Source organism: Pseudocercospora fijiensis (assembly GCF_000340215.1).
Source record: "Pseudocercospora fijiensis CIRAD86 unplaced genomic scaffold MYCFIscaffold_12, whole genome shotgun sequence".
NCBI classification, from domain to species: Eukaryota; Fungi; Ascomycota; class Dothideomycetes; order Mycosphaerellales; family Mycosphaerellaceae; genus Pseudocercospora; species Pseudocercospora fijiensis.
The window spans coordinates 1,150,253-1,176,797 of record NW_006921543.1 but is presented as its reverse complement, the minus strand read 5'-3'; the positions used below and the strand labels follow the sequence as shown (position 1 = coordinate 1,176,797).

The window sequence follows — 26,545 nt, the reverse complement described above, 5'->3', positions numbered from 1 at the left end:
ATAGTACTAGCTATCTACTAGGCTAATACGACAAACCTAAGGACTAGGCCCGAATTAACCGTGCTTCCGCTAAGTATAGGAAACACCTTTTAGCCGCTAATGCTACCCTAGTCGGCTTTTTTAATTAGTCGAAAAAAGAGTAAGCGCCGCACTAACTATTAGCCTTATGCGGCGTAAGACTATCGACATCGTGCTAGCTATAATACGCTCCTACCTTGTATAGGATACGAAGGGCACTAACTATTAAACTAAGGTTATACTAGATCTAGGAAATTCAGTTAGTGCCCTTATTAGCTATCGCCTAGCTAAGTAATTAGACCTTTAACAACTGCCGAGGACTAACCTACTAACCCTTGCTTAGTTTAATAACGCTCGGCACTTAACCTATAGAGCCTACTATATCCCTATAGTTCTAAAGGACGACCTCGGAAATGAACGCCTACTAGACTTTACTGCCTACGTAGTAGATATAGACAACCTATATAGGGGAGCTACTATTGTTATTAGCAACCCTATTCTTAAGTACTACGCTATAGCTATAGACCTAGGCCTCTAGAAGTAGCGATTTAGAATCGCTAGGAAAGAGGATATTAAATATATTAATATTAGCGAGTGCCCTAACGATATCCGGGTCCTGTTTATTAGCAACCTAATACTAGCCTCCGCCTTAGCTAATCCGACTGCCGATCTGCTTAGTAGCGATAACGATAAACCTGTGCCCCCTAATAATCCTAATTAGCTTGCTCGTATACTAGAGCCTATCCGAGAGACTTATATTAATGTATTTAAACACTACCTAGCATCGACATTGCCTATATTTAAAGAGACGGATTATAAGATTAATATTATAGAGGGTAAGGAGGTTCCTTTTAGACTACTCTACAACCTTAGTAAGCGCGAGCTTACTATATTACGTAAGTACCTAGAAGAAAACCTAGCTAATAGTCGTATTCGGTATAGTAACAGCCCTGCTAGTATACCTATCCTGTTCGTACTAAAGAAGGATAGTAGCCTGCGCCTATATATCGACTATCGTAGGCTTAATACTGTTACTATTAAAGACCGCTATCCACTCCCTCTTATTAATAAGACCCTCGATCGCCTTTCTAGTACTTACTACTATACTATATTAGACATTAAGGACGCCTATTACCGCATCTGTATTTATAAGGGCGATAAATAGAAGACAGCCTTCCGCACTCGCTATAGCTATTTCGAGTACTTAGTTATACTATTTAGGCTAGCTAATGCCCCTATAACATTCTAGTCCTATATTAATCGGGCCCTTTCGGGCCTATTAGACTATCTCTATATAGTTTACCTAGATAATATCCTAGTTTATATACATTTACCTAATATTGTAGAATACTAGGCCGTAGTACGTAAGGTCCTCGACCGCCTACGAGCCTATAGCCTATATTGCAAACCTTCTAAATGCACCTTTGCTACTAAAGAGGTGTCCTTCCTTAGCTTCCTCGTATTAACCGAGGGTATTAAGGCTAATCCTAATCGGATTAAAACAATTACTAAATAGCCTATTCCTACGTCTATTAAGGAGCTTTAATCGTTCCTCGGCTTCGCTAATTTCTACCGCCGTTTTATTAAGGGCTATTCGAGGCATGTAATACTATTAACTAAGCTTACTAAAACTAAGGCCAACCCGTCTAGAGAATTCAAATAGACCGACAAGACATAAGCCGCTTTTAACGGTCTAAAGTAACGCTTTACTAAAGTCCCCTTATTATACTATTTCGTACTAAGTAAGTAGATCCGAATTAAGACTAACGCTTTATAGTTCGCTATATTAGCTATTATGTTACAATAGGCTAATAATACCTATTAGCACCCGATTGCCTTCTTTTTACGAAAGATAATCGATATAGAGCGTCGCTACGAGACCTATAAGTAAGAGCTCCTAGCTATTATCGAGGCCTCTAAGCATTAGAGGCACTATCTCGACAGCATATAGCACACTATTTAGGTCTATATAGACTATAACAACCTCCGTAGTATTACTAAGGTTACTAGGGTTATAGGTCGATAGGCTAGATAGGCTGTCTACCTCGCCGGGTTTGATTTTAATATATTATATCGGCTAGGCGTAAGCAACCCTACTAATAGCCTATCGAAGCGACCTAATTACGATAGCGAGACCTAATATATTAATTCTTTGTTTCTAACCCTATAGTACAAGATTGCTATAGCCTGTATTATTAATAAGCAAGCGTAGGATAAGCGGACTTCCGGACCCCGCGGCGGTAACAAATACTATAGCGGAGTTGTCGTTCTTCTAGTGCGCGTTAGAAAGGACGTAGATCGCTCGAGCTATAGTAACTCGATTAAAGATATTGCTATCTATAGTAATAGCCTATATAGCGATAGTACTATAGAAGAGGTTATAGTAGTTCCGGCTACTAGTACTACTAGATGCATATAATGCGTACCTCGTTTAATAGCGAGGGTACTATTAAATAACCTTGTAAATAGGGATAGTTAATCGTTTATAGATAAGCTATTACGTACTTAGTAGAGGGACGCCTTTGCTATTAAGCGTATTAATAGGCTTGTAAGTAGGCGGGCGACTCGATCTAGTAAGAGTAATAACAATTAGTCGATCGACGATAAGGGTTACTTAAAGTTTAAGGGCAGATACTATGTCCCCGCTAAACAATCGATTAGATAAGAGCTTTTAAAGAGGCACTATAATAGTAAGCTCGCTAGTTACTATAGCATAGAGAGGTCGTACGAGTTACTATCGCGTATATACTACTAGCTAAATAGTAAGCGGCATATAAAGGAGTATATATAGACCTATATAGTATACTAGCGAGTTAAAGCACTAAAGCACTTACTATTTAGCGAGTTGTCTTTACTCCCTGTTCTAAAGAAGCCTTTTATAGAGCTTATAATAGACTTTATTATAGGTCTTCCCCCTACTAAGCGAAGAGGAAGCAAAGACGTCTTTAACGCTATACTAGTTATTATAGACCGATTTACTAAGGGTGCTCGCTACATTCCTGCTCGCAAGGATTAGACTACTATTAATATAGTAGAGGCGCTATAGACTAACATCTTCTATACCTATTAGGGAACCCCTAAGGGGATAGTCTCCGATAGGGGCTCGATATTTATATCGTACTATTAGAGCGAAATATGCCTATAGCTAAGACTAAAGCATCGGCTATTAACAGCCTTCTATCTATAGACTAACGGTTAAATAGAGAGATAGAATGCTACCCTATAGCAGTACCTACGTAGTTATATTAACGAGAATCCTAAGGATTAGGTTAACCTCCTATAGCCTACAGAATTCGTATACAATAACAGTGTATACTTATTAACTAAGGTTTTACTATATATAGCTATAGTAGGTTAAAACGCCGCGTTGCTATAAGATCTATTTACCTCGCTCGAGGCCGAGCGTAAGGAAAGGGAAGCGCGTTAAGTACTAGAGATACTAGTAGCAATAGAACGTATCTAGAAGATGCGAGAAATCTATACTAAGATAGCTAAGAAGTTAACAAAGGCTTAAGAATACTAAAAGGCCTACTACGATAAGCGTTATATACTAATAACCTTTAAACAAGGCGATATAGTTATACTTAGTACTAAGAACCTCCGCATCCGCAAACACCTATCGCCTAATAGTAAAACAAGGCCTAAGCTCGCACTAAGATATATTAGCCTATTTCGCATCCGAGAACCGAAGGGTAATAGCTAGGCCTACTAGTTATAGCTTCTACCTTATTATACTATCTATAATACCTTCTATATCTCCCTCCTTAAACTATACTACTAGCGCGAAGGCGATGAAGCACCTACTAAATCCGAGGACATACTAGCTAATAGCGAAGAGCTATAGTCTATAGAACGTATCCTAAAGTATCGGACTAGATAGGGCAAGAAGGAGTACCTATTAAGATAGTAAGGCTATTTACCTAAATAGGACTTATAGGAGGCTAAAGACTCGTTTAAGGATATAACTAAGTTGTTAGATAAGTATTAGACTAGCGTAAAGAACACAAAGAAGGCTAAGAGCTTATAATGCCTATAATGTTACTACTAAGCCTAGGAACAATACTACCCCCGAGGTACTATTAGCTAACTAATTAGAGGCAAGCAATTGTTAGTAATAAAGGACAATAAGACTATACTACTATAGTAAACGCGCACTAAGTGTTAATAAGCGCGCTATAACGCGTTAACTATTCGCTGCTCTTTTAGGAAACTACCTCTCTACTAACGCGCCCTACGAGGCTCTTCTCCTAGTATTTAGGTCCCCCTCTTATTCCTTTATTCTATTAAGGCCTCTAGGCCTAAGCGATCGGCGAAGACGGCGTCGCGCTTGTAACGGTACGGCCGGCGCGGCTATATTAGTAACGGTATTACGGAGTATATTATTAGTCGAAGAAAGAAATCGAAAGTAAGGTAAAGTTAGCGCTAAGACGACTAGCGTCGCTATTATTAATATTACCTAGTCGCTACTATTATTAACCTTACCTGCACTACGAGCCTAAGGCACCTTTAATCAAAACTTTAATTAAAACTTTAAGGCTAAGTTAAAACTTTAAGCCGCCTAAAAGATTAAGCGACTAATAGACTAACTAAGGGCAAAACTATAAAGCTAAGCTAGCTAGGGTCGATCTTACGGATAATAGGTTACTCCTCGATCTTTCTAACCCTTTAAGCGAGGCGAACCTTAACTACTACACTTATAATAGCCTTTATTTATAGAAACTAGACGAGCTATGTTTTTTCTAAAAAGTAAATAATAGCCCTCGTAATAATAAGAACAAATCCTCGGAAGTAGACAACCCTCGGAAGCGGACATTGCTAGGTCTTTTAAGAGTAGACGTAAAGAACTCGATACAATATTACTTAGAACGGAGGTAGTACTATAATACCTCGTATATCTACCTATTATAGTAGGGAAGACGCGCTCGTATTATAATTAGTCGAAGGCCTTTAGTTCTTATAGATATATATCACTTTATAGTTTATTGTATATAGAGATAGCGTAGTTAGAGTTGTATATTGTATTATTTAGAGGTAAGGTTTAATATAGTTATATAATTAGGTAGTTAAGTATTTAATTTAGCGCGGGCTAAGCAGCTTATTAGACTTGCTAAGTTAGCGGCAATAGAGGTCGTAGAATATAGACAGGCTACGGGGGCGCGGCCTTTAGAAGGGAAGCGTATATCAGGGCCAAAGAGGCTATACGTAATTGGCATATGACTAGGCCAAGTGAAGCCAGGGTCTCAGTGCCTTAGGCAGGGCTTGGCGCTTAGCGTTGGGCCAACTCTCCTACCTTCCTCCCTCTCCTCCTAGATCTCTATCGAATACTATACTGATTCACTACCACCCTATCTACCTGCTGACATAACCCTTCTTACACACCTTGGGATGCTTTGAATTTCGCTGTGGTCAGGCTGCGGTGCGGCCACTTGTGGAAGGATGGGAAGGGAAGGGAAGGGTATCACGTGACGTGTGCAATGCTTGAGGTTCCAGTGATTCTAGCGCGGTTCTTGGAACAGAAGCCGGCATCCCGGCGGAGCGAAGCCACAGGACAGTGATCCGCTTCCATGTCCCTGGGTGCCGGATGGTTTCAGGATGATCTGGTGCTTTTTCGAGTCCGATGGGGGGTGTCGATTGACAGTCGCTATCGTACACTCCTCTGCTCGCCATGAAAGAGGAGTTGGACTCGGAGGAGCTGTCGGATTGATCGTTGATGATGTCGTCGACTGGCCTGGCGCGTGTTCTGCAGGGTGCATGCAGGGCTGCTGGCTGGCTGGCTGGCCGGCAACTCCTCAACGAGCCCCATTTCCCATTTGCTTGTTCCGGCTACGACCCACGCGATCCGCCTAAGACACGGTAGATTTTGCGAAATTCCCCGGCCAGTCTCTGCGTGTCGAGGTCTGCTGGAGGTCCAGAGAAGCGCAAAGACTTTGGCCCGTGTTGCCAGCCAACGGACACTGTTTGCCTGGAGGCGAACAGGAGAGCTGGCATGACGAAGAGTTTCGCAAGGCCGCTGCAGAAATGTTGCGTTGCTTGGCTGTGGCGCACGGCCAGCTGGTAGACGTATCAATATCATCATCATTCATGCAAGCAACTGCAGCTCGCCGCGCTCCTTCGGCTTTTCGACGTGTCAGGCCTTTGAGTCATTATTATTATTATTGTTGCTGCTTGCATGTGACGCTCTTGACACTTCCTCTTCGGTCCATCAGGTCCCCAAATAGCTCTACATGCGCAGCCCGAAGCTTATGAGCACACAAGGCCGCGCCGCGGAGCACCGCAGACATCTCACCCGCGAGCAGGCATCCTCAGCAGACGTGTTCGTGTTCTGTGGGATGGCGGGCTGCCTTTCGGTGTTAATAAGGAGGATCATATGCACAAACGCGGGCGGCGCGGACGTGCGTGGAGCGCCAGATTTTCTCGAAGAAGCAACAATTGTTGTTGCCTCCTAACAAAGAGCGAGGCGAGCTGCTCCGTGAACGTCTAGCACCTTACTTACATATGTAGCGCCAGTATTGTGTGCCACGAGATGTACCTCTCGAGCCGTTGTCCGCCCAGTAGTAACAGTACATTGTAAGGTCATGTAAGGTGCCGCCAGTGCAGCCACTGGTGCAGCAGGGATGTCGAATTTTGAAGCCGCAAACAACGCGTGCCCAGCGACAACAACATGGTAGAACGTGGGCGGTACAGAAGCCATGTGAATGCGAGCAATTCGTCGATGATAGCAGCGGTATGGACTTGTCACAAGCACGATGAGTCGGCGAGTGAAGCACAGAATCGCCGTATTGATCATCAAAGTGAGCAAGTGAAAGGGCGAATAGAGTTTTGGTCGGGTGTATGCTTTCTCGGCTGTGACCGTTCGCTCCTTCCCTCGTCTCGCCTCGCTCCCTGTCTTGAAAAAAGTGTTGCTCTCCTCTCTGCCATCTCGCTCGTCGACTCGACTCGCAGAGACAGCCATCCCGTCTCACTGAGTGCATCCTCACCACGAGACACACTCCCCTCCAGAAAGCAGACCAAGTTTCTCGCGTGCACCTCGCAGAAACCGTCCTTTCGTCCCGACCACCACCGCCGCCGTCGCCGCCCGCCGCAGCGCAGCGCAGCGCACACCAGAGACCTGAATAATCTCTGCCGCGCCTCGACACTCCCCAGTCTCCAGACGTCGCGCCACCCTCTCCGCTCCGCCAACGAGCATCTAATACCGTGCACGCCGGATTCGACATCCCCAGTCACCACTCACCGTCCGTCGACACTTAATTGCCATCGCTCGACTGCGAAAAGTCTGCCATATCGCCCACGACACGCCAGCCCGTACGCACGTGTCGACTTCACATCCGCCCGCTCATGACCAGCGCAATCTCCTCGAGCTCGCAAAACCAGGTGTCTGCCAACGCAAGCTCGAACGCTCTCTCCGCCGACAGTACGTCCTCGTCGCTAAGCGGAGCTGTGCCGGCACAGTTCCCAGCGAGGTCGTACGCAACCGCAACCAAGACGGCCACTCCACCCACCTTGGCTGGAGCCTCCGCGCCAGCGCAAAATGCAAAGCCGACTCCAGACGCTCACATGAACGGTGCGATGGCGCAGAACGGCTCTCAGACTGCCAACGGAGCTCCCACCGGCAGCGCAAACTCCACCGACCACGGCCGCAAGCCCTCGGTCGTCATCAACGCTTCCGGCGCATCAGGCAACTACCCGAACGGCGGCCCTGTCCAGAACGGCAGCAGACCTGCCATCAGCTTCGGCTCCATGAACACTTCTGGCGCTGAAGCGCAGCAGAACGCGCCTTTCCACGCTCAAAATGCTTCACTTTCTATCCGTGGCGATAACCCGCTAGTGATTTCGCCAGCACATTCACCATCGCCAATTCCCCCACAACCCGCAGCAAGCGGTGGAAGACCTCCATCAAACTTGGCAAACAACAGCGGCGCGCTCGCTTTTGGCAGCATGGGCCCTGACACCGATATGGTTGGTTCATATGCAATGTCAGCTGACATCGGATATCCCATGCTGACTTATTCACAGATGCGCAACCAAGTGCCAATGCCAGCACACGAGCGCCGACCTTCTTCACAGTCAATGGAGCACTCATACTCGAATCAAGGTCGAGGAGGATTTGCTGCTCGAGGTGGTCGCGGTCAAAGCTTCACGCCTGCTCAGCAGCCCTTCATGCCATCGCCAAGACAGCAGTACGCGCACCCCATGCCGGGTCAACCGCAACGACAGTTCCAGCAAGCAGCGCCAGGCTCGCCGTTCCAACACGGCCGACAAGCTGGAGCCAGACAGAGTCCTGCACCAATGCACGCTCAACCTCACATGGGACAGCAGCAGATACCCTACCAAGGATATTCGCAGCTGCATCCACAACACCAAGTAAATCTCTCCCTTTTTCCCTCCCCAGCGTTGTCGACTTCGCGCTCTGCATCAGCAAGCTATCTCCGCGGAACCGGCGCCTCGAGCGACGACAAGCGGGATAGCCCAATGGAGCAGAGCGCTGTCCCGGCGAAGAAGAGAAATACTTCCAAGCCAACAACCACCCACTCCAGCGGTATGTTGAGCTTTACCCTTACTGATTCAACCCTACAGCAGATGTATGGCATGCCACATTACGACCCGAACCAAGGCTACTACTCGCCGTATGGCTATCCTTATGGGTATGCTCAACCTCCACAAAGCCCACGGCCACAGTATGGAGGCCCGTTCCCACATGGAACGCCTCAAGGTAATGCCCCTCCCTTCCATCCTCCCCCGGCTACCCCAGGCATGGCGCGCACACCTTCCCAGGCTTCCGAGCGTCCTTCTAGTAGTATGGGTCATCCACAAACTCCTTCATCAGTGGCACCTGTGCCGTCAGGCACTCCTGGTCCTAACCCACAGGCACCGTCGAGCAATTTTGTGCGCCCTGCGAAGAAGAGCAGCGCCATCAAAATCACCGACGCCCAAGGCAATGCTGTTGATTTCAAGAAGCCTTCGCCGACACCGTCCGCCTCCGCGCAGCCGCAAACCCCAGTGATTGTCTCAACGCCCAACGCACCAACTCCCCCACCACGTGCCGCCTCGAGCCAACATAACCGCACCGAAAGTCAGGTCACCAAATCTGCTGAGGAGCGAAAGGCCGAGTTCCAGCGCCAAGTCCAGCAACGTCAGGCTGAGGAGCGTAACAAGTCTGCGCAAGACGGGCAGGCAAAGGGCAAGGAGGCTGACCAAATCGCTGAAGCTGCTCAGCAGAAGGAAGCCGAAGAGAAGGCTGCTGCTGAGAAGGCCAAGGCCGATGGTGAGAAATTGGAAGCGGAGAAGAAGAAGCAGGCAGAGGAAGAGAAGAGCGCCGCTGCTGCTGCTGCCGAGAAGGACGCGGCTGCTGCTAAGAAGAAGCAAGACGATGAGGAGATGGAGCGCATGATTGCCGAGATGGAAGCTGAGGCCGCGGAGCAGGAACGCAAGGAGGCCGAAGCCGAGAAGGCGTATCAGGAGAAGAAGGCAAAGGATAAGGCCGCCCGAGAAGCTGGTGCTGCAGAACGTGCTGCTAAAGCCGACGAAGAGCTCAAGCGTCAAGAGCGTGAAGCTGAAAAACGCGAGGAGCAACGCGAGCGTGAGCGCAACGGCGAGACAGACCATTCGAAGAAGGGCGAGCCAGATGATGAGGCCAAGGCCATGTTCGCATCGCTCAAGAAGGCCACCATTGGACCGAGCGCTTCTGCAAGCGGCGCCGACACTCCAACATCGGAGAGGGATGAGGAGCCGGCAGAATCATCTGCACCAGTACTACGTGCAGGTGGCGCGCATAAGCCCAAGCCTGCTCACCTCAAACTGGAGACGAACAAGCCGGTCGAACGCGCAGAGCCAACGCCTGGTATGCAAGCACTCAAGTCATCACGGTTCCTGGAGCTCAAGGAGGAAGCAAAGTATCCAGATGGCTTCAAGTCGCCCAACCCTGCTCTTAACCAAGCAGGACAGCGCAAGGGCCGTGCTTACGACAAGGACTTCTTGCTGCAGTTCCAGTCTGTCTTCAAGGAGAAGCCTTCTGTCGACTGGGACCAGAAGGTCAAGGAGACACTTGGACCTGGTGACGACTCTGCTCGTCCACAGTCCGCACGCACACCATCTGGCGCCATGTCAAGACAAGGCTCTGGTCGTCCAGGTCAAAGCATGGGCAACTTTGGTGGCGCAATGGGCAGCTTCAGCGGTCCCATGGGTCCACGAACGCTGCCTGCTGGTACTACCTCAGAACAGCGATTCATGGCTTCGCAGACGCAGATGGGTCCTCCTCGTGGCGGTGCTGCTGCTGGTATGTCAAGACAGCCCTCACAGCTCGGTATGGGTGCTCCCGTTGTCGGCATGAGCCGCACAAACAGTCTTCAAATGATGGGCAACATGGGCGGACCAAATTCGCCACGTCAACCATCATCGCGCGGCAACAAGGGCGCGAGCAGACGCGACGACCGCCAACACAGCAAGCGACAAGAAGCCGAGATGGCGAGCAAAATGCCGCTCACCGCGCACATGGAGATTACGCCGCTTGAGAAGTCGCAGAGTGGTTGGAAGCCGATGAGCTTGGCGACGAATCCGGCCACAGCTGGTCCAGAACCATCAGGTCTGATGGCACCAGACATGGTGCAGCGAAAGGTCAAGGCTGCTCTCAACAAGATGACACCCGAGAAATTCGACCGGATTTCCGACCAGATTCTCGAAATCGCTGCCCAATCGACGAAAGAGACCGACGGCCGCACACTCCGACAAGTCATTCAGCTCACTTTCGAGAAGGCTTGCGATGAAGCTCACTGGGCCGGCATGTACGCCAAGTTCTGTCAGAAGATGTTGACGACCATGAGCACCGACATCCGCGACGAAACGATCAAGGACAAGAACGGCAACCCTGTCGTCGGTGGCGCTCTCTTCAGAAAATACCTTCTCAACCGCTGTCAGGAAGAGTTCGAGCGTGGATGGCAAGCCAACCTGCCCGACAAGCCCGAAGGCGAGGGAGGAGAAGCGGCGCTCCTTTCCGACGAGTACTACGTTGCTGCTGCTGCCAAGCGACGTGGTCTCGGTCTGATTCAGTTCATCGGTCAGCTGTACAAGCTGAAGATGTTGACGCTCCGCATCATGCACGAGTGTGTCATGCGTCTGCTCAACTTCGAGGGCGAGCCAGATGAGGCTGCTGTCGAGAACTTGACGACGCTTCTCAAATCCGTTGGCGCGACTATGGAAGAGGAAGAGCAAGGTAGGATCATGATGAACGCCTACTTCCAGAGAATCGACACGGCACTTCTCAAGAGCGAGAGTCTCGGAAGCAGACCTCGCTTCATGATCATGGACTTGATCGACCTTCGGAGAGCAGGCTGGCGAGGCAAGGACGATGCCAAGGGTCCCAAGACCATTGCACAGATCCACGAAGAGGCGGAGGCTGCCCAAGCGAAGGCTGAAGCTGAGCGCCAGAAGTCACAGCGTGGTGGACCCGGTCGACCTCCCGCAGGTCGTGGCGATGCTCGCAACTTCTCCGGCGGCATGCCACCACCAGTTGACTACAACAGAACGACCGTGGGCATGGATGACTTGCGCAGACTGCAGACTCGTGGCCAGACGCGCGCTGCTGGTGGTTCCCTCGGACCAGGTGGTGGTCTTGGACCATCCTCCCTCAGCAGCGGCCGCACCGGTAGCAGACGCGGCGCTGGTAACCTCGGACCCGGCTCTTCTGCCAACTCAACGCGCACCAACACGCCTCCTGTTGACAAGAAGGACGAACCAAGTACTGCGCAGAATGCATTCAGGTATGCGTTAAATATGTTGATCATCGCGTAACCCAAACTAACATAATGACAGTGCTCTTGCCTCACTCGACGCATCAGGCGATCAACCCGAAGAACAGTCCGAAGCAGCATCACCGCCAGCTGCACGAAACCGATCCAAGTCACCGATGGCGGCAGACAAGGATGAGTCTTGAATCGCATGAGATACCCCTTCTGTTTCGCATGGCCTCGTTGTATCATACCTTCGGACTGTATTATCATCGGAACGCCTTCTAATGTCACGCCTGCATCGCCCGACGGGTGGAGAGGAAATAGAGAGAGAGAGAGGGAGAGAAAGCGCGCGCGAAAGAAAGAGCTTGCTTCTTGCCATGGATTGATTGCATTGAGGACATGCATTCTTGCCTCACTTTACCCGAACTGTGTTATGAAAGCTTTTCTCTGCCTTGCACAAGCAAAATTTTCTTGGCGGGGAAAATTCATCATGAGATGCGCGCTTGTTTTTGCTGCTGGAAAAGGGCCATGGGCGTTATGAATGGGTCTAGAGAGAGATTCGGAAGCGATGCTGCTTTTTTGATACTGCGATTCGATGCGATGCACTTATGCTTCTTCTTCTTCTTCCTTCTGCCTTCTTTCGTTGCTCTTGCGGATTTTTGAGAGCGCTCACTCACATGGGCATCAAATCGAGGCTCTTTCGAATCCGCAACGAGTACACGTTTTTCGATGATTGGGGTGGTGGTGAAGGAGGAAGGAAGGTGCAGTGATTTGGTATGAGAGAGAGGACACTTGACTTGGCGCGCATGCGAATCGAGTGTACGAGTGTACATAGTGGGGTTAATTTGAACAAGTTTGAAAAAAAAACGTCTTCTTCAATTATGAGTTCTATGTGGTGATTGATCTCGTGATGTTGTGATGTTGTTGTTTAAGGGGGGGAGAATTATCTTGCTTCAGAATGAGGGTGGGTGAGGGGTGCGATGTTGATGCTTGGTGAAGATGGTTGTGGCGAGGGAGAGGTGTGATGGAAGTAAAGCTTTATACAGGCTGCGAGAAAGTAGGTCTTGGAAATGCCCTCAAATAGTTTGAAGTGATACATAACTGCTCCCTGCAAGCAGCTGCCTTCTTACTCGATCAACCCTCCTTCCGAATCCTCCTCGTTGGCCAACCTCTTCCTCCTCCTAACTTTACCTCCCCCCCTCCTCCCTCACACTCAACTCCTCCACAATATTCCTCTCATCCTTCCACGCAAAACTCACATACTTCGTATGACTCCCCCTCGCCACAATTTCATCCCTATCATTGAAAAACCTTATACTGCCAAAAACAAAAGAAAAAACACACACGTTTCAGCCCCATTCCTATTTCTTTTTCTTTTTTCTTTTTTTTTCTTCTCAACTCACCTCGTATAAGCCAACGTCTTCCCAAACTTATCACAAACCACCTCGGCCCGGATCTTCTCCCCGATTTTCCCCCCGGAGTTCAGGTACGTGACGTTTAAATCTGTGCTTACGCCTGTCGCGAACAGACCGCGGGATGCTACGGCTAAGGACCCGCCGAGATCGACCATGGAGGCGATTGTGCCGCCGTGTAGGATTTTGAGGCGGTTCTGGATGGATGGATGGGGATGTTAAATTTGGATGGAAGGGAGGGGGCAGGATTTTTACGGACCGTGTGTTGTTGTTCAATGTCGAGTTCGAAGGTTACGGTTCCGGGTTGGGCGGTTGTTATGCGGAGCTGTTTTTTAGGGGGTGGGTGTGTTAGTGAAGAAGAAGAAGGCGAGATAGATGTAGAGAGATGTAACGTACATTATCAAGTAGCCTATAAAAATTTTTTCCGCCCAAAAAATCAGCATTGTTTCTTCTTTTCTTACTCTTTGTTTGAGCGTATAGAAAGAAGTGGTTTCTTTTTTTTTCTTTTTTTTTCTTTTTTTTTCTTTTTTTTTTACCTACCTAGGTTCCAAGCCAGAGGTTGCGCGGAAGGATTCCCATACTGATCGTACGAAAGGTAGACATTTTGAGCTCATTGTTGCCTGGTGATGGAGGACGGGAGTGTAACGATGGAGAGATTTGTAGGCGTGAAGACGTGAAGTGAAGGGAAGTGAAGTCGGCAATTGCGGGATGGGATTCTTGGCGGATTCAATGGCTGTTTTATTTACTGCAGATATTAGACTTGGTTTTGAACGAATGGGCATTGAGATGGGGTTTTACTGCGGCTATGTGTCCGTAGCACTGATGTCGAGGTTTCTGCGTTGGATGCTTGGACACGTTCTGCTTGCCCTTCAAGTGCATTTTCAAGCCGAAGAGGGCTCCGCAACCGATACTGTACCCTTCTCCTAAGCGGGCGGCGTGTCGTCTTATCTCCTCTACAACTACCCTTCCAGGCCGCGAGGGGTGCCCTTGGTTGCAACGAGTGCCGACTTTTCTTATAGAGAGTGGCGACGAGAGAGTGTATATAGTTGGCATGTGAAACCGCTGTCTAGAATTTCCGTGACCGCCTTTTTGAGAGACTCTTCTTCTTCTTACGATGCTTAAAAGCAAATTGTGAGATGGGTATCTAATGCTAAAGACCTAGCATGAAAGCTGAACAAAAGAACTCCATGCTCGCTCCACTGGTGCTTACCTACAGTTCCCTATGCTGAATACTGCTCCTGACCGCACAGTCTCTATTGATTCGATTCGGGTAGTCATCAACCCTCATCAACGTCCATATCATCTCGCTTGCCCTTCTTACCTCTGCCGCCTCCAATCCCACTGCCCTTCTTGCCGCCCTTCTTATCGGCGTCATTCTTCAGCTCAGTTATGGCTACTCGCTGCGCCTCCGCAACTCGAGGCGCGAACACCATAACCTCTTCGCGCTCGGTGGCATGCTCCTCAAGCTTCTTGCCGAGCGCTTTCTCGATACGTTGGTAGATTTCAATGTCGTATTGTGTCACGATCGAGATCGCTACTCCAGATTTACCTGCACGAGCTGTCCGTCCCACTCGATGCACATAAGTCTTACTGTCCGGCGGCAAATCGAAGTTCAAGACCAGATCCACAGATGGTATGTCAAGACCTCGGGCGGCCACATCTGTTGCGACGAGAATGTCCCGAGACCCTCCTCTGAACTTGTTGAGTGCTCCGAGACGAGCGCTCTGATTCATTTGACCGTGAAGAGGAATGGCAGATCGACCTAGTGCTCGCAAGACGTATGCGATCCGCTGAGTTTCATGGATCGTCCGAGTAAAGATGATGCAGGTCTTTCCTGCGAATTCGTCCAACAGGTACACCAGGTAGATATCCTTGTACTTGTGAGGGATGAACATGTAGCGTTGCATGAGGTTCTTGACAGTCTGATATGAGCTTTCAGATATGCTCACTCGTACTGGGTTCTGCAAAGCAGCTCGCGTCAAGCTATTCAGCTTCGTGCTCATGGTCGCACTGAAAAGCATTGTCCTTCGATCACGATTCAACTCTTGCAGAATCTTGTCAAGTATCGGTCCGAAATCCAGGTCCAATAGTCGATCCGCCTCGTCCATGACCAGATATTTGAAGTGCTTGACGGAGAATCCTTTAGTATTCTCCATATGGTCGAGAAGTCGTCCAGGAGTCGCAACCACAATATGAGGCTTCTTTGCCAATGCCACAGCCTGCGGCACCATATCCATACCTCCCACAATTACCGCACATCGTACACTGATCAAGCTGCCCAGCGCCTCGAACTGCTGCGATATTTGGTATGCGAGCTCTCGAGTCGGTGCCAGAATGAGTCCGAACAATGGCTGAGGCTTGTCCAGTAGCGCTTGTAAGATGGGGAGCGCGAAAGCAGCAGTCTTTCCACTTCCGGTCTCTGCAAGCCCTATGATGTCTTTCCCTTCAAGCGCTATGGGTATCGCCTCTCTCTGGATAGCAGTCGGTCTCTTGAAATTGAGACTGTCGCATGCATCGCACAGCTCTTCTCTGACACCGAGATCCGCAAAAGTCTTCTCCGCCGCTTCATCGCCGTCCTTTACTGTACTTGCGGCCGCACTCTCGACATCTCGCTCGGGCACTTCATCATCGTCTGAAATTTCGGATGCAGCACGTTTCCGAGGGTGCTCCGGCGAGACTCGGTGTTCCTTCTCCTCCGATACAGTATGCTTTGCCTTTTTGCTAGCTTTCTTTTCCGTTGAATTCAGCTTCCTCCGCTTCGTCGACGACTCCATTATGCTGCTGAGTGATCAAGAGGCAAGTCGCGGTCGGTGGAAAAGTCTCAAGCACCGAGATGGGCCTGCTTATCGATAGCGGCTTGCGAAACCTTGATGGCGCTAGCGAAGAGCTTAATCAATATCCCTGTCAAAAAGTCGTCTGCCAATCTGGAGAGATTTTGGTTGGTCTGAATCCTCGATGCGACTATTTTCCTCCTCGGAAACCGATAGCAGGGTGTCGCTAGGGATTTGAAGAGATGGCAAAGAAGAGGGTGAAGAAGCGCACGCATGTAGGCGCCGCCAAGGGTGGTTTGCCATCTGGTCAGGCGGCGGCGGCAGCAGCAGGAAAGCCAGGCACGCGATCGCCCAAGAGCATGGTCATTCGAGTCGGCGCCAGCGAGGTTGGTCACAGTGTGTCGCAGCTCGTAAAAGACGTCAGGCGCATGATGGAGCCAGACACGGCGTCGAGACTGAAAGAGCGGAGATCGAACAAGCTGCGCGACTATGTCTCAATGGCTGGACCACTGGGCGTTACACATCTTATGCTGTTCAGCAGAAGCGAGCAAGGCAATCTCACTCTACGCATAGCGCTCACACCGCGCGGACCGACTTTGCATTACAGAGTGCTGAAGTACAGCTTAGCCAAGGATGTACACAAGAGTCAAAGGCGACCGAAGACTGCTGGAGAGGAATATCTTAGAGCACCGTTGATGGTCATGAACAACTTTGCTTCGAAGGCAGCAGAAGGAGAAGAGAACAAGCATGATCGCATGAAGGATGTCGAAAAGCTTACGACATCAATATTCCAGTCGCTGTTTCCCGCGATCAATCCCACGAACACACCTCTGGACGGCATCAAGCGTGTGCTTCTTGCCGACCGCAAACCACAAGATCCAGCTTCAGACGCCAGACAGGTCATCCTGGACCTTAGACATTACGCGATAGAGACCAAGACTTCCAAATCAGTGCCGAAAGCCTTGCGAAGACTAGATGCGGCCGAAAAGCTCACTCATTCCGGACAGAAGCGAAAACGCAGCGCATTGCCGAATCTTGGCAAACTGAACGATGTATCTGACTATCTCCTCGATCCTCATGCCGCAGATGGCTTCACATCTGGATCAGAAAGCGAGCCTGAAACCGATGCCGAAGTCGAAATCACCACTACGAAGGAGAAAAAGGTACAAAAGAGGAAAGGACAGAAAGAGGGAGCCAAGGGGCAAAGTAATACACGATCGAGTGTTGAGAAGAAGGCGATCAAATTACATGAGCTAGGTCCGCGGCTCAAGCTGCGATTGACGAAGATCGAGGAAGGCCTCTGCTCAGGCAAAGTGATGTGGCATGAATACATACATAAGACCAAGGAAGAGATGAAGCAGATGGACAAGCACCACGAGCAGAAGAGGCAGGAAAAGGAAAGAAGAAAGGCCGAACAGAGAGCAAATGTGGAGAAGAAGAAGGCAGAGAAAGCCAAGGGCGAAGAGGTGGAGGAGAGCGAAGACGAGGAGATGCTATCAGATGACGACGAATGGGACGATGCGGACGAGATGGAAGATGATGAGTATCATGGACCTGACGCTGATGCTGGTGCAAGCGATGAAGAAATGGACGATGATGAGGAATAGCCTACCTTCGCCCCAAGCAGTCAACCGTGTCCACGTGCAATACCATTACCGTTAAGAGCTTTCCATCTGGGCCAACAGGGAGCTATTACCTAGTCTCGAGCAAACGGTAGAATTTCTTACGACCTAGAGCTACGAAGTTCTAGTATTCTTTTATATACTCGCCTTTCGCTACGAGACGGTCTTAATACTTTATAGTTGAGAAGCCGAAAAGAAAGTTAACAGAGCAGGTCGAGAAGAAGTAGGTCGCTCCGAGCCAGGCGCGACTGCGTGGATCTAATCTTATCGCGGAGTAGAATAGGCAAAGTCCTAATTCTTATATATATACGTAGAACTTTAATCTGCTATAAACGCGATTTATATAAGATCGAGTCTCGGTATTTAGATACTACTACTATTAGGCTTAGCGGAGTTAGACCTCTAGGTACGTAGCGCTCGTATAAACAGCCTTATCAAGCCTTACCCCGGCAAAATACGAATCAAGCGTGAGAGATCCATAATGTCACCTCTTCACAACCTTGCTATCAAAACACATGCATTTTCGAAGCTGCCACGATAAGGGGTATCTCTGATAAATACTCACGGTTCCCCAAGCCCCCAAAATGACTTAGCACCCGAAACACCACCAGCCCATAAACCATTGAATTTCTCCAGAGCGTCAAAGCTCACACGAGAAGACTCTCGAAGTGAAGCAAATATCCATCGAAGCGGTGGCGTCGCGTATCAGTTTGTGCAGAATGCGGCAAACGAGTCTTCACTCAAGTTGTAATATCGTCATCCAGAAAGCGAAGGCTGACACCGTGCGTAGTCCTGATATCGAATGTATCCTCCTCGTCTTCGTCATTGTCTGATTGAACAGAATCATGAGCTTGGAAGTTTTCTTCGTTGCTGCCCGAGCTGCCGCCATCAACGTTCAGCATATCGAATCTGTTGGACAATGGCGTTTTCTTTGCGATTGGTGCTTGAGTCAGTGACTTTGCTATGGTTGCGCGAGCTGGCAACGGCACATCACACTCATCTGGGAAGAATTCGACCTTGCAACCTCGATAGGCGGTTCTGCTCATCATGCAAGTTCTAGCGAATAGAGCGTTGTGGACTGAGTTAGTGGAAACGTATGCGTTGCCAGCTCGAAAGGCAATGTCGATGATGACCAGGTTATGGATGTGCTCCATATCTGCGCGAATTTGTGCTTCAGTGAAGCCTTTCTCACCAGCTGAACGGATGAGGATGTTTCGAGAGGCGCCACTGGCAAGCTTATCCTGAATATGGTTGTTGAGATGATACTGACGGTCGGCCCACTTGAAGTCGATGCGCTTTGAATGCAGATAGACGTCGTTGCGTTTGACCCATGCCAAGAAGTCTGCGGCGCCATCTGCAAAGGTTACAGTTGCATTTCGATCGGAGCGCATGCTGATGTTGAGAAGCTTCCCGCCCTTGATGACCGAGACGAGATCGCGGTATGTGGTACCTGCGGCGAAGCCGGAGAGACATAGGGTGCGCAGAGGAGCACCGTTGTTGCTGTGCGTGGCTTCGACATCATTTTGCTCGTCCATAAAGCTATCAGCCTCGGCGAAGTCTGCGTTGTCAGGCACTGAGGACGGGGGAACAGCATTGCTCAAATGCCGACGCGCGTCTGTTGCACGCTGGTCGGCTGAGACTGGCCGGCGACTTTCGCGATGAAAGCTACGCCTGCCTGGTGGCAGCTTGAAAGAAGGAGCAGACGTACCAGATCTCCATGCAGTAGCATGATGTGAAGCTGAATGACTTGTGGTATGGTTGGCATAGGCAGGTGGCGTGTCGATGTAGTCGTCGGCCCAGGAGTCCATCTTGTGCTGCGTGGGCTTCGATTCGGTTGCACCACTGATAAGCAAAGCAAGCGCGTCTGGTGTGAGGCCACCTTGGAGGAGAGACTGCTTAAGTAGCTGGAATTCTCGAGCATCGCGAAGCTTGACACGGTTAGCAATGATAGGCTTCATGGACAGGTGCAGCCCACCAGATGATCGTAGTCCGCCTTGGATATGGTGACGCTGGCAGCATCTTGGCGGCCGAGGATCTGAGCAGATGTATGCTTGCGAGGCATGTTAGCGTGACACCGACCGCAAGTCGCCTCACAGACACAAAAGCGCCTTGTCGGCGTGCTCGTGCGCGACGATTCTTCTACGTACAAAATCGGCCCTGTGGGCAGACGGTCAGTGAGCGGCTACGTGCATCTTCTCCTTCTTGGCGCCGCGGAGGCCTGCATTGTCCATACCTGCGAAGTAGCGCATCAAAGTACGACTTATCTACCGTCACTTGGTCTGAATAGGCCATGTCTGCCAGCGAGAAGAGACAAGCGCGTCATGAATTGCTGCGGTATCGATATGAGAAGTTGCAACAAAGGGAGGCGACCACGGTCCGACAGGGATGTCATTAGCGTTAACCTTGACGAGCCGCGCCTGCCTGGGAACATCAGAGCTTGCGCGCTCCATCTCCATCGACTATGGACGGAAATGCGCTTCAACAGCCTTCGACCGTCGGCGATGGCTCCGGCTCGATGTGGTCCCAACTCCTGAGCAATCCATTTTTCACTGCGGGCTTTGGCCTCGCTGGCCTGGGAGCTGCCGCGAGATATGGCTCGCGAGCACTCAGCAGCGCTGCCTCGCTCGTCAGACATCGCATGCTGGTCGATCTGGAGATAACGAGACATGACAAAGCGTATCCGTGGCTTCTCGGCTGGATGACCAGGCAGTACCACAGTCAACTCGCCCGTCCTGCACACCGAAAGCGAGTCGGAATCGTCGACAGCCTCATCCAACGATTCACACCCCGCCTCCATCATCTTCAAATCGACACACAAGTCGTGAAGAGCGCTGCTGGTTCTGATCAAACCACCTTCACCCTGGTGCCTGGACACGGATCTCACATCTTACGATACAAGAATGCCTTCATCGCAGTCAGTCGCGAACGCGTGGAGCGCAGCCAGGATTCCCAAGGGAGGCCGTTCGAGACTGTAAAACTGACCACCTTGTACCATTACCGCCATGTCTTTGAAGACATTCTTCGGGAGTCGCATGAAATGGCGAATCAAAGCGTTGAGGGCAAGACAGTGGTCTACACCTCTCACCGAATGGGCTGGGAACCCTCCGGCGAGCCCAAACGACGAAGGCCTTTTCACTCCGTAGTGCTTGAGGAAGGCTTGGCAGAACGTATCTTGCACGACATTCGTGAGTTTCAAGATGCAAGAACCTGGTATCTGGACAGAGGCATTCCATATCGACGCGGCTATTTGCTCTATGGACCTCCTGGAACGGGGAAAACCTCTTTCGTGCAAGCTCTTGCTGGTGAGATGGACTTCAATATTGCTATGCTCAGCCTGAGTCAGCGAGGTTTGACTGATGATCTGCTGAATCAGCTTTTGGTTCAGGTCCCGCCTCGGACGATTGTCCTGCTAGAGGACGCGGATGCTGCATTCAGCAATCGTCAACAAGTCGACTCGGACGGATACAGTGGGGCAAACGTGACCTACTCAGGACTTCTCAATGCGCTAGATGGAGTTGCCAGCGCTGAGGAGCGAATCATATTCATGACAACCAACCATGTCGATCGACTCGATGATGCCCTGATCCGGCCTGGTCGCGTAGACATGACTCTTCATCTTGGGAATGCCACCGAGCACCAAATGGAACGTCTCTGGGATCGTTTCTATGCAGAGCAGGATCCCGATGGCAGTGGAAGACGACGCTTCATCGATGAAGCAAAGAGACATGATCTGGTCGGCAACGTCAGTACGGCCGCTCTACAAGGGCTGTTCGTCTACAACAAGGGCGATGTGGAAGGTGCTATCGCGATGGTCGACCAGCTTGCTTCTCTCCGACCTGGTCAGCAGAAGTCACCCTAGCAAGAAAGATACCAACGACAGTGGAGTACATTGAAAAGCACGTTGCGGTCTCTTCGACAGGATCGGAGCGATATTGTGGCATCGCTTTGCTACTGGGAGATCCCTCTCTGGTTTAGCATTTTCGTTGCCAGAAGGAAGGTTTTGGGGCGCAGGGTTGTTTTGCTTGCACAGCAACGCACACGAGCAGACATCTGGTCTATTCACAGCCTTCCCGCGACGTTACCGCTTTCTCTCAACTCTACCTCGAGATCGAGAACACTGTGAACAACGAAGGGATGTTTGGAAAGTCGCTACGGCGGACCATCACACCAGGAACTCATTGTGTGATGAATGCTTGATTGGGTATTTGCAGTGATCCAGGAACCGTCTGTGCACGACAAGGCACATGGCGCAATCAAGGTTGGCCCAGCAAGGGTCTCTTGCCTGTATTCGACCATGGATCTCCTGACCCGATATCCCCACGATCGAAGCTGCATGTCTATGCAGTAGTACTGTCGAGACGTTGCTGGCGCCCGAGACGCCTAAGCATTGGCTCACATCTGCACTGAAAGCCGTCACATTCCGCCCAGAAGCTCACATGCATCATGCCAAGCGAAAGTCCTGGCGAGGAGGAAGCATTTCTGACGACTATCTGTCAAGCACTCGAAATCTTCGCGCGCTCACAACATTCCGGCCGGTCTGGTCCATTCAGATGAAATGTCTGCTGGCCTTTGCAATGCTCTACGGGATAGCCCTGCTACAAGCACGCAAAGCAGCACGTCGAGACCCCACATCGCTCTTTTTCGATCCTGATCTTGGCTTTGAGCGTCTCTACACCGCTCAGCGGGAAGCGGAGGCTCATGCATTTATCGACAAATGGAATGCCATGCGCCCATATGAGGCGAAAAGCGCCAATCAGAGCATATGCATTGGCATTCCAACAGCTCAACGAGCTAACGCATCTTACTTCGAGACGACCGTCGGATCGATCTTGGCGGGTTTATCTCCAGAGGAGCGTAGTGAGCTTTACGTCTTGCCATTCATAGCTCATCTTGATCCTCAGAAACATCCAGCCTACCAGACTTCCTGGCTTCACGGCGCTACTGATGATGTTCTCATCTACAATCTTGAAAGGAAGGAACGCAACTATGTAGCTCACCTCGAGAAATCCGAGAAGAATCATCACAAGAAGTCTCTCATCGATTACAAATACATCCTCAATGCCTGCCACGAGGTTGGAACGCCATTTATCTTGATCGTAGAGGATGACGTGCTTGCGGCTGCCGGATGGTATGCACATCTGAAAGCTGCTCTGATAACAAAAGTCCGTCGATCCACCACAGAAAGCTCTCTATATCTTCGCCTTTTCTACACCGAGAAGAATTTTGGCTGGAACAAAGAGCATTGGCTCAGCTACCTTGTCTACTCAACCGTTGTCGAGGGCCTTGTCGCAGGCTTGCTAGTTGGGCTCCGTCGTCGCTCACGCACACGTCGCCTTCTCACACCTACCTTCTGTATCGCAATCCTCATTCTATGCATCCCACTCCTCATCCTCCTGTTCTTCGCCACTGGCCGCCTCACGCTTTTCCCTCTCTCGCATGGCTTACAACCAATGGATAAATACGGCTGCTGCTCACAAGCCCTCCTCTATCCACGCGATCAAGTCCCTGGTCTAATCGACCGTTTCGAACAAGAGCTCTCTGGCATCAAGCTGCGAAAAGCTGTCGACGCACTGATCGAGACCTACGCCGATGAAATGGGGTTGAAACGTTGGGCAGCAATACCCAGTCCCTTCCAGCATATCGGTACTCGAAGTGGGAAGCAGATCAAAGTTGAGAAGTCAACGAAATGGGGAAGAACAAGCGCGGAGAGGATCTGGAATCTTGAATTTGAAAGCTGGTGGCTACATCATCATGCCCGCGCAGCTGTTGGCTTGCGAGGCAATGAGAACCTTGACACCGAGCATGAAGGCGTAGACGCACTGATCGAAGCTTCTCCTGAGATGTTGATCGCACAGTCTCTCTGCCTACGCGCTGCAAACGCGAGCTCTACGCCGTCGCTTGACAAGCACTGTAGTACAGGGTGTCACCTGCATACAAGAAGCCGCTTCTCCGCTGACCAAGACCTATTCGGAATTTCAATTCGTTCATCAACCAGGACATGGTTATGTGAGACGCGCGAGTATATGCTGTCGGTCAACACCAGCGTCCACACCCTTGCTGAGAAGGTGCGGTGCATGGTGATGATGTGTACCTGCAGTGAATGCCGACGAAAATTTCCTAGCAATCTGTCTCGCGTCATCGCAAGTCACCAGGTAGTTAGTTCTACAAGGTCGGCTGCGTGCTTAGCGCCAAGCCTCCTCGGCTTCCGCCTCACACACTGTGCCGATCTCGCCTAACATTCTACTAGCCGACGTGTAGAGCGGCGTCGGCAAATGGTTCACATTACTTAGACTCACGAGGCCTAGCAAGACCTCAACTGTATTCTTCTTACCTACACCGGAAATAAATTAAAGTCAAAACAAACGTCTCATCATGTCTTGGCAACCCGACACAGAAACCTGCAAATCCTGTCCAGAGAAGAAGACCAACAGCTGTCCAGAGAACAGCCACACCGTCGACATAGAAGATTACAAAGCTGAACTCTCCTCCCTCCGAGCAAGAACGAAAGAGCTCGAAGCAAAACTTTCCCAACTCACAATCGATTCCGGCAAAGAACTCCGCTCCACAAAATGGTTCCGTCGACACGACGACAAAGCCATCTCAGCGCTTTACGTCGACCGCTACCTCAACTACGGCCTGACGAAAGAAGAACTCATGTCCTCAAACCCCATCATAGGAATTGCAAACTCCGGCTCCGATCTCACGCCATGCAATCAATACCACACCACCCTCGCAAAACGCGTCCGAGAAGGCATTCGCAGCGCGGGAGGAATCGCAATCGAATTCCCCACCCATCCGATTCAAGAATCTTCCCGAAGACCCACGGCGACATTGGATCGGAATCTGAGTTATCTGACTCTAGTCGAGTTACTCTATGCCTATCCCTTCGACGGAGTCGTGCTCATGACCGGTTGCGATAAAACTACCCCCGCCTGCCTCATGGCCGCAGCAACCGTGGATATCCCTGCAATATGTCTCAATGTCGGACCCATGCTGAACGGCTACGATCGACATGATCTCATAGGTTCTGGGACGGTCGTTTGGAAAGCTAGAGAACTCCACGCCGCAGGGGAAATCTCGGGGGAGGAAGTCACGGATCTTATCACTCGGGGAACTCCTAGCGTGGGGCATTGTAATACGATGGGAACGGCTTCGACTATGAATGCTTTGGCTGAAGCTTTAGGGATGGCTCTGCCCGGTTCCGCGAGTATTCCAGCTCCGTATAAAGAACGGGCGCAATGTGCGTATAGGACTGGAGTGCAGATTGTGGAGATGGTGAGGGAAGATCGGAAGCCTAGTGATGTTATGACGAGGGAAGCGTTTGAGAATGCGATTGTTTGTAATACTGCGATTGGAGGGAGTACGAATGCGCCCATACATTTGTGTGCTGTGGCGAAACATATTGGGGTGGATTTGGACTTGGATGATTGGGATCGCATTGGGTATCATGTTCCGTTGATGGTGAATGTTCAGCCTGCGGGTGAGTGGCTTTGTGAGGAGTATTTCCGGGCTGGGGGGTTGCCGGCTGTGATGGCGGAGTTGTTGGAACAAGGGAAATTGCATGAGGGGGCTTTGAGTTGTAATGGGAAGACGGTGAGGGAGAATGTGGAGGGGAAGAAGAGTTGGGATCGTAGGACGATTTTGGAGTATGGGAAACCGATGAAGAGTGATGCAGGGTTTTTGCATATGAAGGGGAACCTTTTCGATTCGGCCATTATGAAAACCTCTGTGATTTCGGATGAGTTTCGGAAGGTATTTCTGGAGGACCCGAGAGATCCGAATGCGTTTGAAGCGAAGGCTGTGATTTTTGACGGGCCGGAAGACTACAATGCGCGAATCGAGACCGCTCCCATTGATGAGAGAACGATTCTTGTGATGCGTGGAGCTGGACCGCTCGGGTACCCTGGTGCGGCGGAAGTGGTGAACATGACGGCGCCTGCACACTTGCTCAAGAAGGGCCTGAAATATTCCCTGCCTTGTATTGGCGATGGTCGGCAATCTGGCACTTCGGGCTCGCCCTCAATCCTGAACGCATCACCTGAGGCAGCAGAAAATGGTAACCTAGCCATACTGAGCGATGGCGACATGCTCAGGGTGGATTTGAGCAAGCGGAGAGTAGACCTGTTGATTCCAGAGCCGGAGATCGAGGCGCGCAGAAAAGACCTGGTAGCCAACGGGGGCTACAAGATGATCGAAAGCCACACGCCATACCAGGACATCTTCCGGAGAGAAGTCGGTCCGCTCAGTGAAGGCATGGTGTTCAAGAAGGCAACCAGATTCCAGAGGGTCGCGCAGAAAGTGCCGATGCCTAGAGATAATCATTAGACAGGAGATGATGTTTGATGGAATGCTGTATTATTCTGGTGCCCAACGGAAAATGTGCTGTGGGTTGCGCAGAGTGCAGCGGTATCCACAGCCAAGACGAACATTCCTTAGCGCAAAATGTAGCAAGTCCAATGATCGATCGTGCTTGTGACTTGCTTGTAGGGCGGGGCGATCTTTGATCTAGTTATTGGTTACAGGAGGCTCCACTCGAGTGCTAGTAGTTCCTTCCTAGTGTTGTGCTTCTACCGTAGTTGTAAAATAGGGGCAGTGTCTACCGATAAACCCGCTACGTACGTACGAGTAGACATACGGAGGGTCTTATCGTATCGGGGCTAGCTGCTAAGCTACTATATAAAAGTAGATAAGAAGCGATGCGTTATATACTAAGAGTAAGTAAATATAGGGAAATATCTATAGACTCGCCCTATAAGTGCTATTAGGGTTAGTAACGGCGCTATTATCGACCTCGCTATCTAATATAGCTTTAAGCACTTCTTCCGGATCGTAGAAGTTATCGTCTATAAGCTAGTTATCGTTAATCCTATACTTAATACGAAGGTTCTAATACAGATAGACTAGCTTCTCGATAGTAGCGTAAGATAGGCGATTACGGCGGAGGCTTATAATAAAGCTATAAGCTAACTAGTTACACTCGGCGGTACTAGTTATTAGTG

General features: G+C 50.1%; 10 protein-coding genes across 10 annotated transcripts; 5 read left to right on the top strand and 5 right to left on the bottom strand.

Annotated features, from left to right (window-relative positions):
* Positions 1-5,235: 5,235 nt before the first annotated feature.
* On the bottom strand, positions 5,236-6,006 carry MYCFIDRAFT_179984 (uncharacterized protein; the record flags this gene model as incomplete). Its single annotated transcript, XM_007933974.1, has 5 exons — positions 5,236-5,304; positions 5,357-5,363; positions 5,398-5,443; positions 5,481-5,831; positions 5,871-6,006. The coding sequence occupies 5 exons, from the start codon at positions 6,004-6,006 to the stop codon at positions 5,236-5,238; spliced, it is 609 nt and encodes a 202-aa protein (XP_007932165.1).
* Positions 6,007-7,353: 1,347 nt separating this feature from the next.
* MYCFIDRAFT_205490 (uncharacterized protein) lies at positions 7,354-12,601 on the top strand (the record flags this gene model as incomplete). The annotated part of the gene is made up of 3 exons (XM_007933973.1): positions 7,354-8,379; positions 8,593-11,771; positions 11,824-12,601. 3 exons carry the CDS (start codon positions 7,354-7,356, stop codon positions 11,942-11,944), a joined length of 4,326 nt encoding a protein of 1,441 aa, XP_007932164.1. The 3' UTR covers positions 11,945-12,601.
* MYCFIDRAFT_212697 (uncharacterized protein) lies at positions 11,869-12,602 on the bottom strand. Its single transcript, XM_007933972.1, has one exon. It carries the CDS (start codon positions 12,572-12,574, stop codon positions 12,230-12,232), a length of 345 nt encoding a protein of 114 aa, XP_007932163.1. The 5' UTR covers positions 12,575-12,602; the 3' UTR covers positions 11,869-12,229.
* Positions 12,603-12,928: 326 nt separating this feature from the next.
* Positions 12,929-13,767, bottom strand: MYCFIDRAFT_146301 (uncharacterized protein; the record flags this gene model as incomplete). The annotated part of the gene is made up of 5 exons (XM_007933971.1): positions 12,929-13,058; positions 13,145-13,350; positions 13,413-13,478; positions 13,550-13,562; positions 13,694-13,767. 5 exons carry the CDS (start codon positions 13,765-13,767, stop codon positions 12,929-12,931), a joined length of 489 nt encoding a protein of 162 aa, XP_007932162.1.
* A 663-nt stretch (positions 13,768-14,430) lies between these two features.
* MYCFIDRAFT_83332 (uncharacterized protein) lies at positions 14,431-15,927 on the bottom strand (the record flags this gene model as incomplete). Its single annotated transcript, XM_007933970.1, has 1 exon — positions 14,431-15,927. One exon carries the CDS (start codon positions 15,925-15,927, stop codon positions 14,431-14,433), a length of 1,497 nt encoding a protein of 498 aa, XP_007932161.1.
* Positions 15,928-16,133: 206 nt separating this feature from the next.
* MYCFIDRAFT_158248 (uncharacterized protein) lies at positions 16,134-17,692 on the top strand. Its single transcript, XM_007933969.1, has one exon. It carries the CDS (start codon positions 16,167-16,169, stop codon positions 17,529-17,531), a length of 1,365 nt encoding a protein of 454 aa, XP_007932160.1. The 5' UTR covers positions 16,134-16,166; the 3' UTR covers positions 17,532-17,692.
* A 594-nt stretch (positions 17,693-18,286) lies between these two features.
* Positions 18,287-19,838, bottom strand: MYCFIDRAFT_191519 (uncharacterized protein; the record flags this gene model as incomplete). Its single annotated transcript, XM_007933968.1, has 6 exons — positions 18,287-18,320; positions 18,465-19,119; positions 19,255-19,450; positions 19,522-19,635; positions 19,694-19,703; positions 19,780-19,838. The coding sequence occupies 6 exons, from the start codon at positions 19,836-19,838 to the stop codon at positions 18,287-18,289; spliced, it is 1,068 nt and encodes a 355-aa protein (XP_007932159.1).
* A 169-nt stretch (positions 19,839-20,007) lies between these two features.
* Positions 20,008-21,405, top strand: MYCFIDRAFT_146481 (uncharacterized protein; the record flags this gene model as incomplete). Its single annotated transcript, XM_007933967.1, has 1 exon — positions 20,008-21,405. One exon carries the CDS (start codon positions 20,008-20,010, stop codon positions 21,403-21,405), a length of 1,398 nt encoding a protein of 465 aa, XP_007932158.1.
* A 691-nt stretch (positions 21,406-22,096) lies between these two features.
* MYCFIDRAFT_191517 (uncharacterized protein) lies at positions 22,097-23,502 on the top strand (the record flags this gene model as incomplete). Its single annotated transcript, XM_007933966.1, has 2 exons — positions 22,097-23,283; positions 23,466-23,502. 2 exons carry the CDS (start codon positions 22,097-22,099, stop codon positions 23,500-23,502), a joined length of 1,224 nt encoding a protein of 407 aa, XP_007932157.1.
* Positions 23,503-23,918: 416 nt separating this feature from the next.
* On the top strand, positions 23,919-25,871 carry MYCFIDRAFT_42347 (uncharacterized protein; the record flags this gene model as incomplete). The annotated part of the gene is made up of 1 exon (XM_007933789.1): positions 23,919-25,871. One exon carries the CDS (start codon positions 23,919-23,921, stop codon positions 25,869-25,871), a length of 1,953 nt encoding a protein of 650 aa, XP_007931980.1.
* Positions 25,872-26,545: the final 674 nt, after the last annotated feature.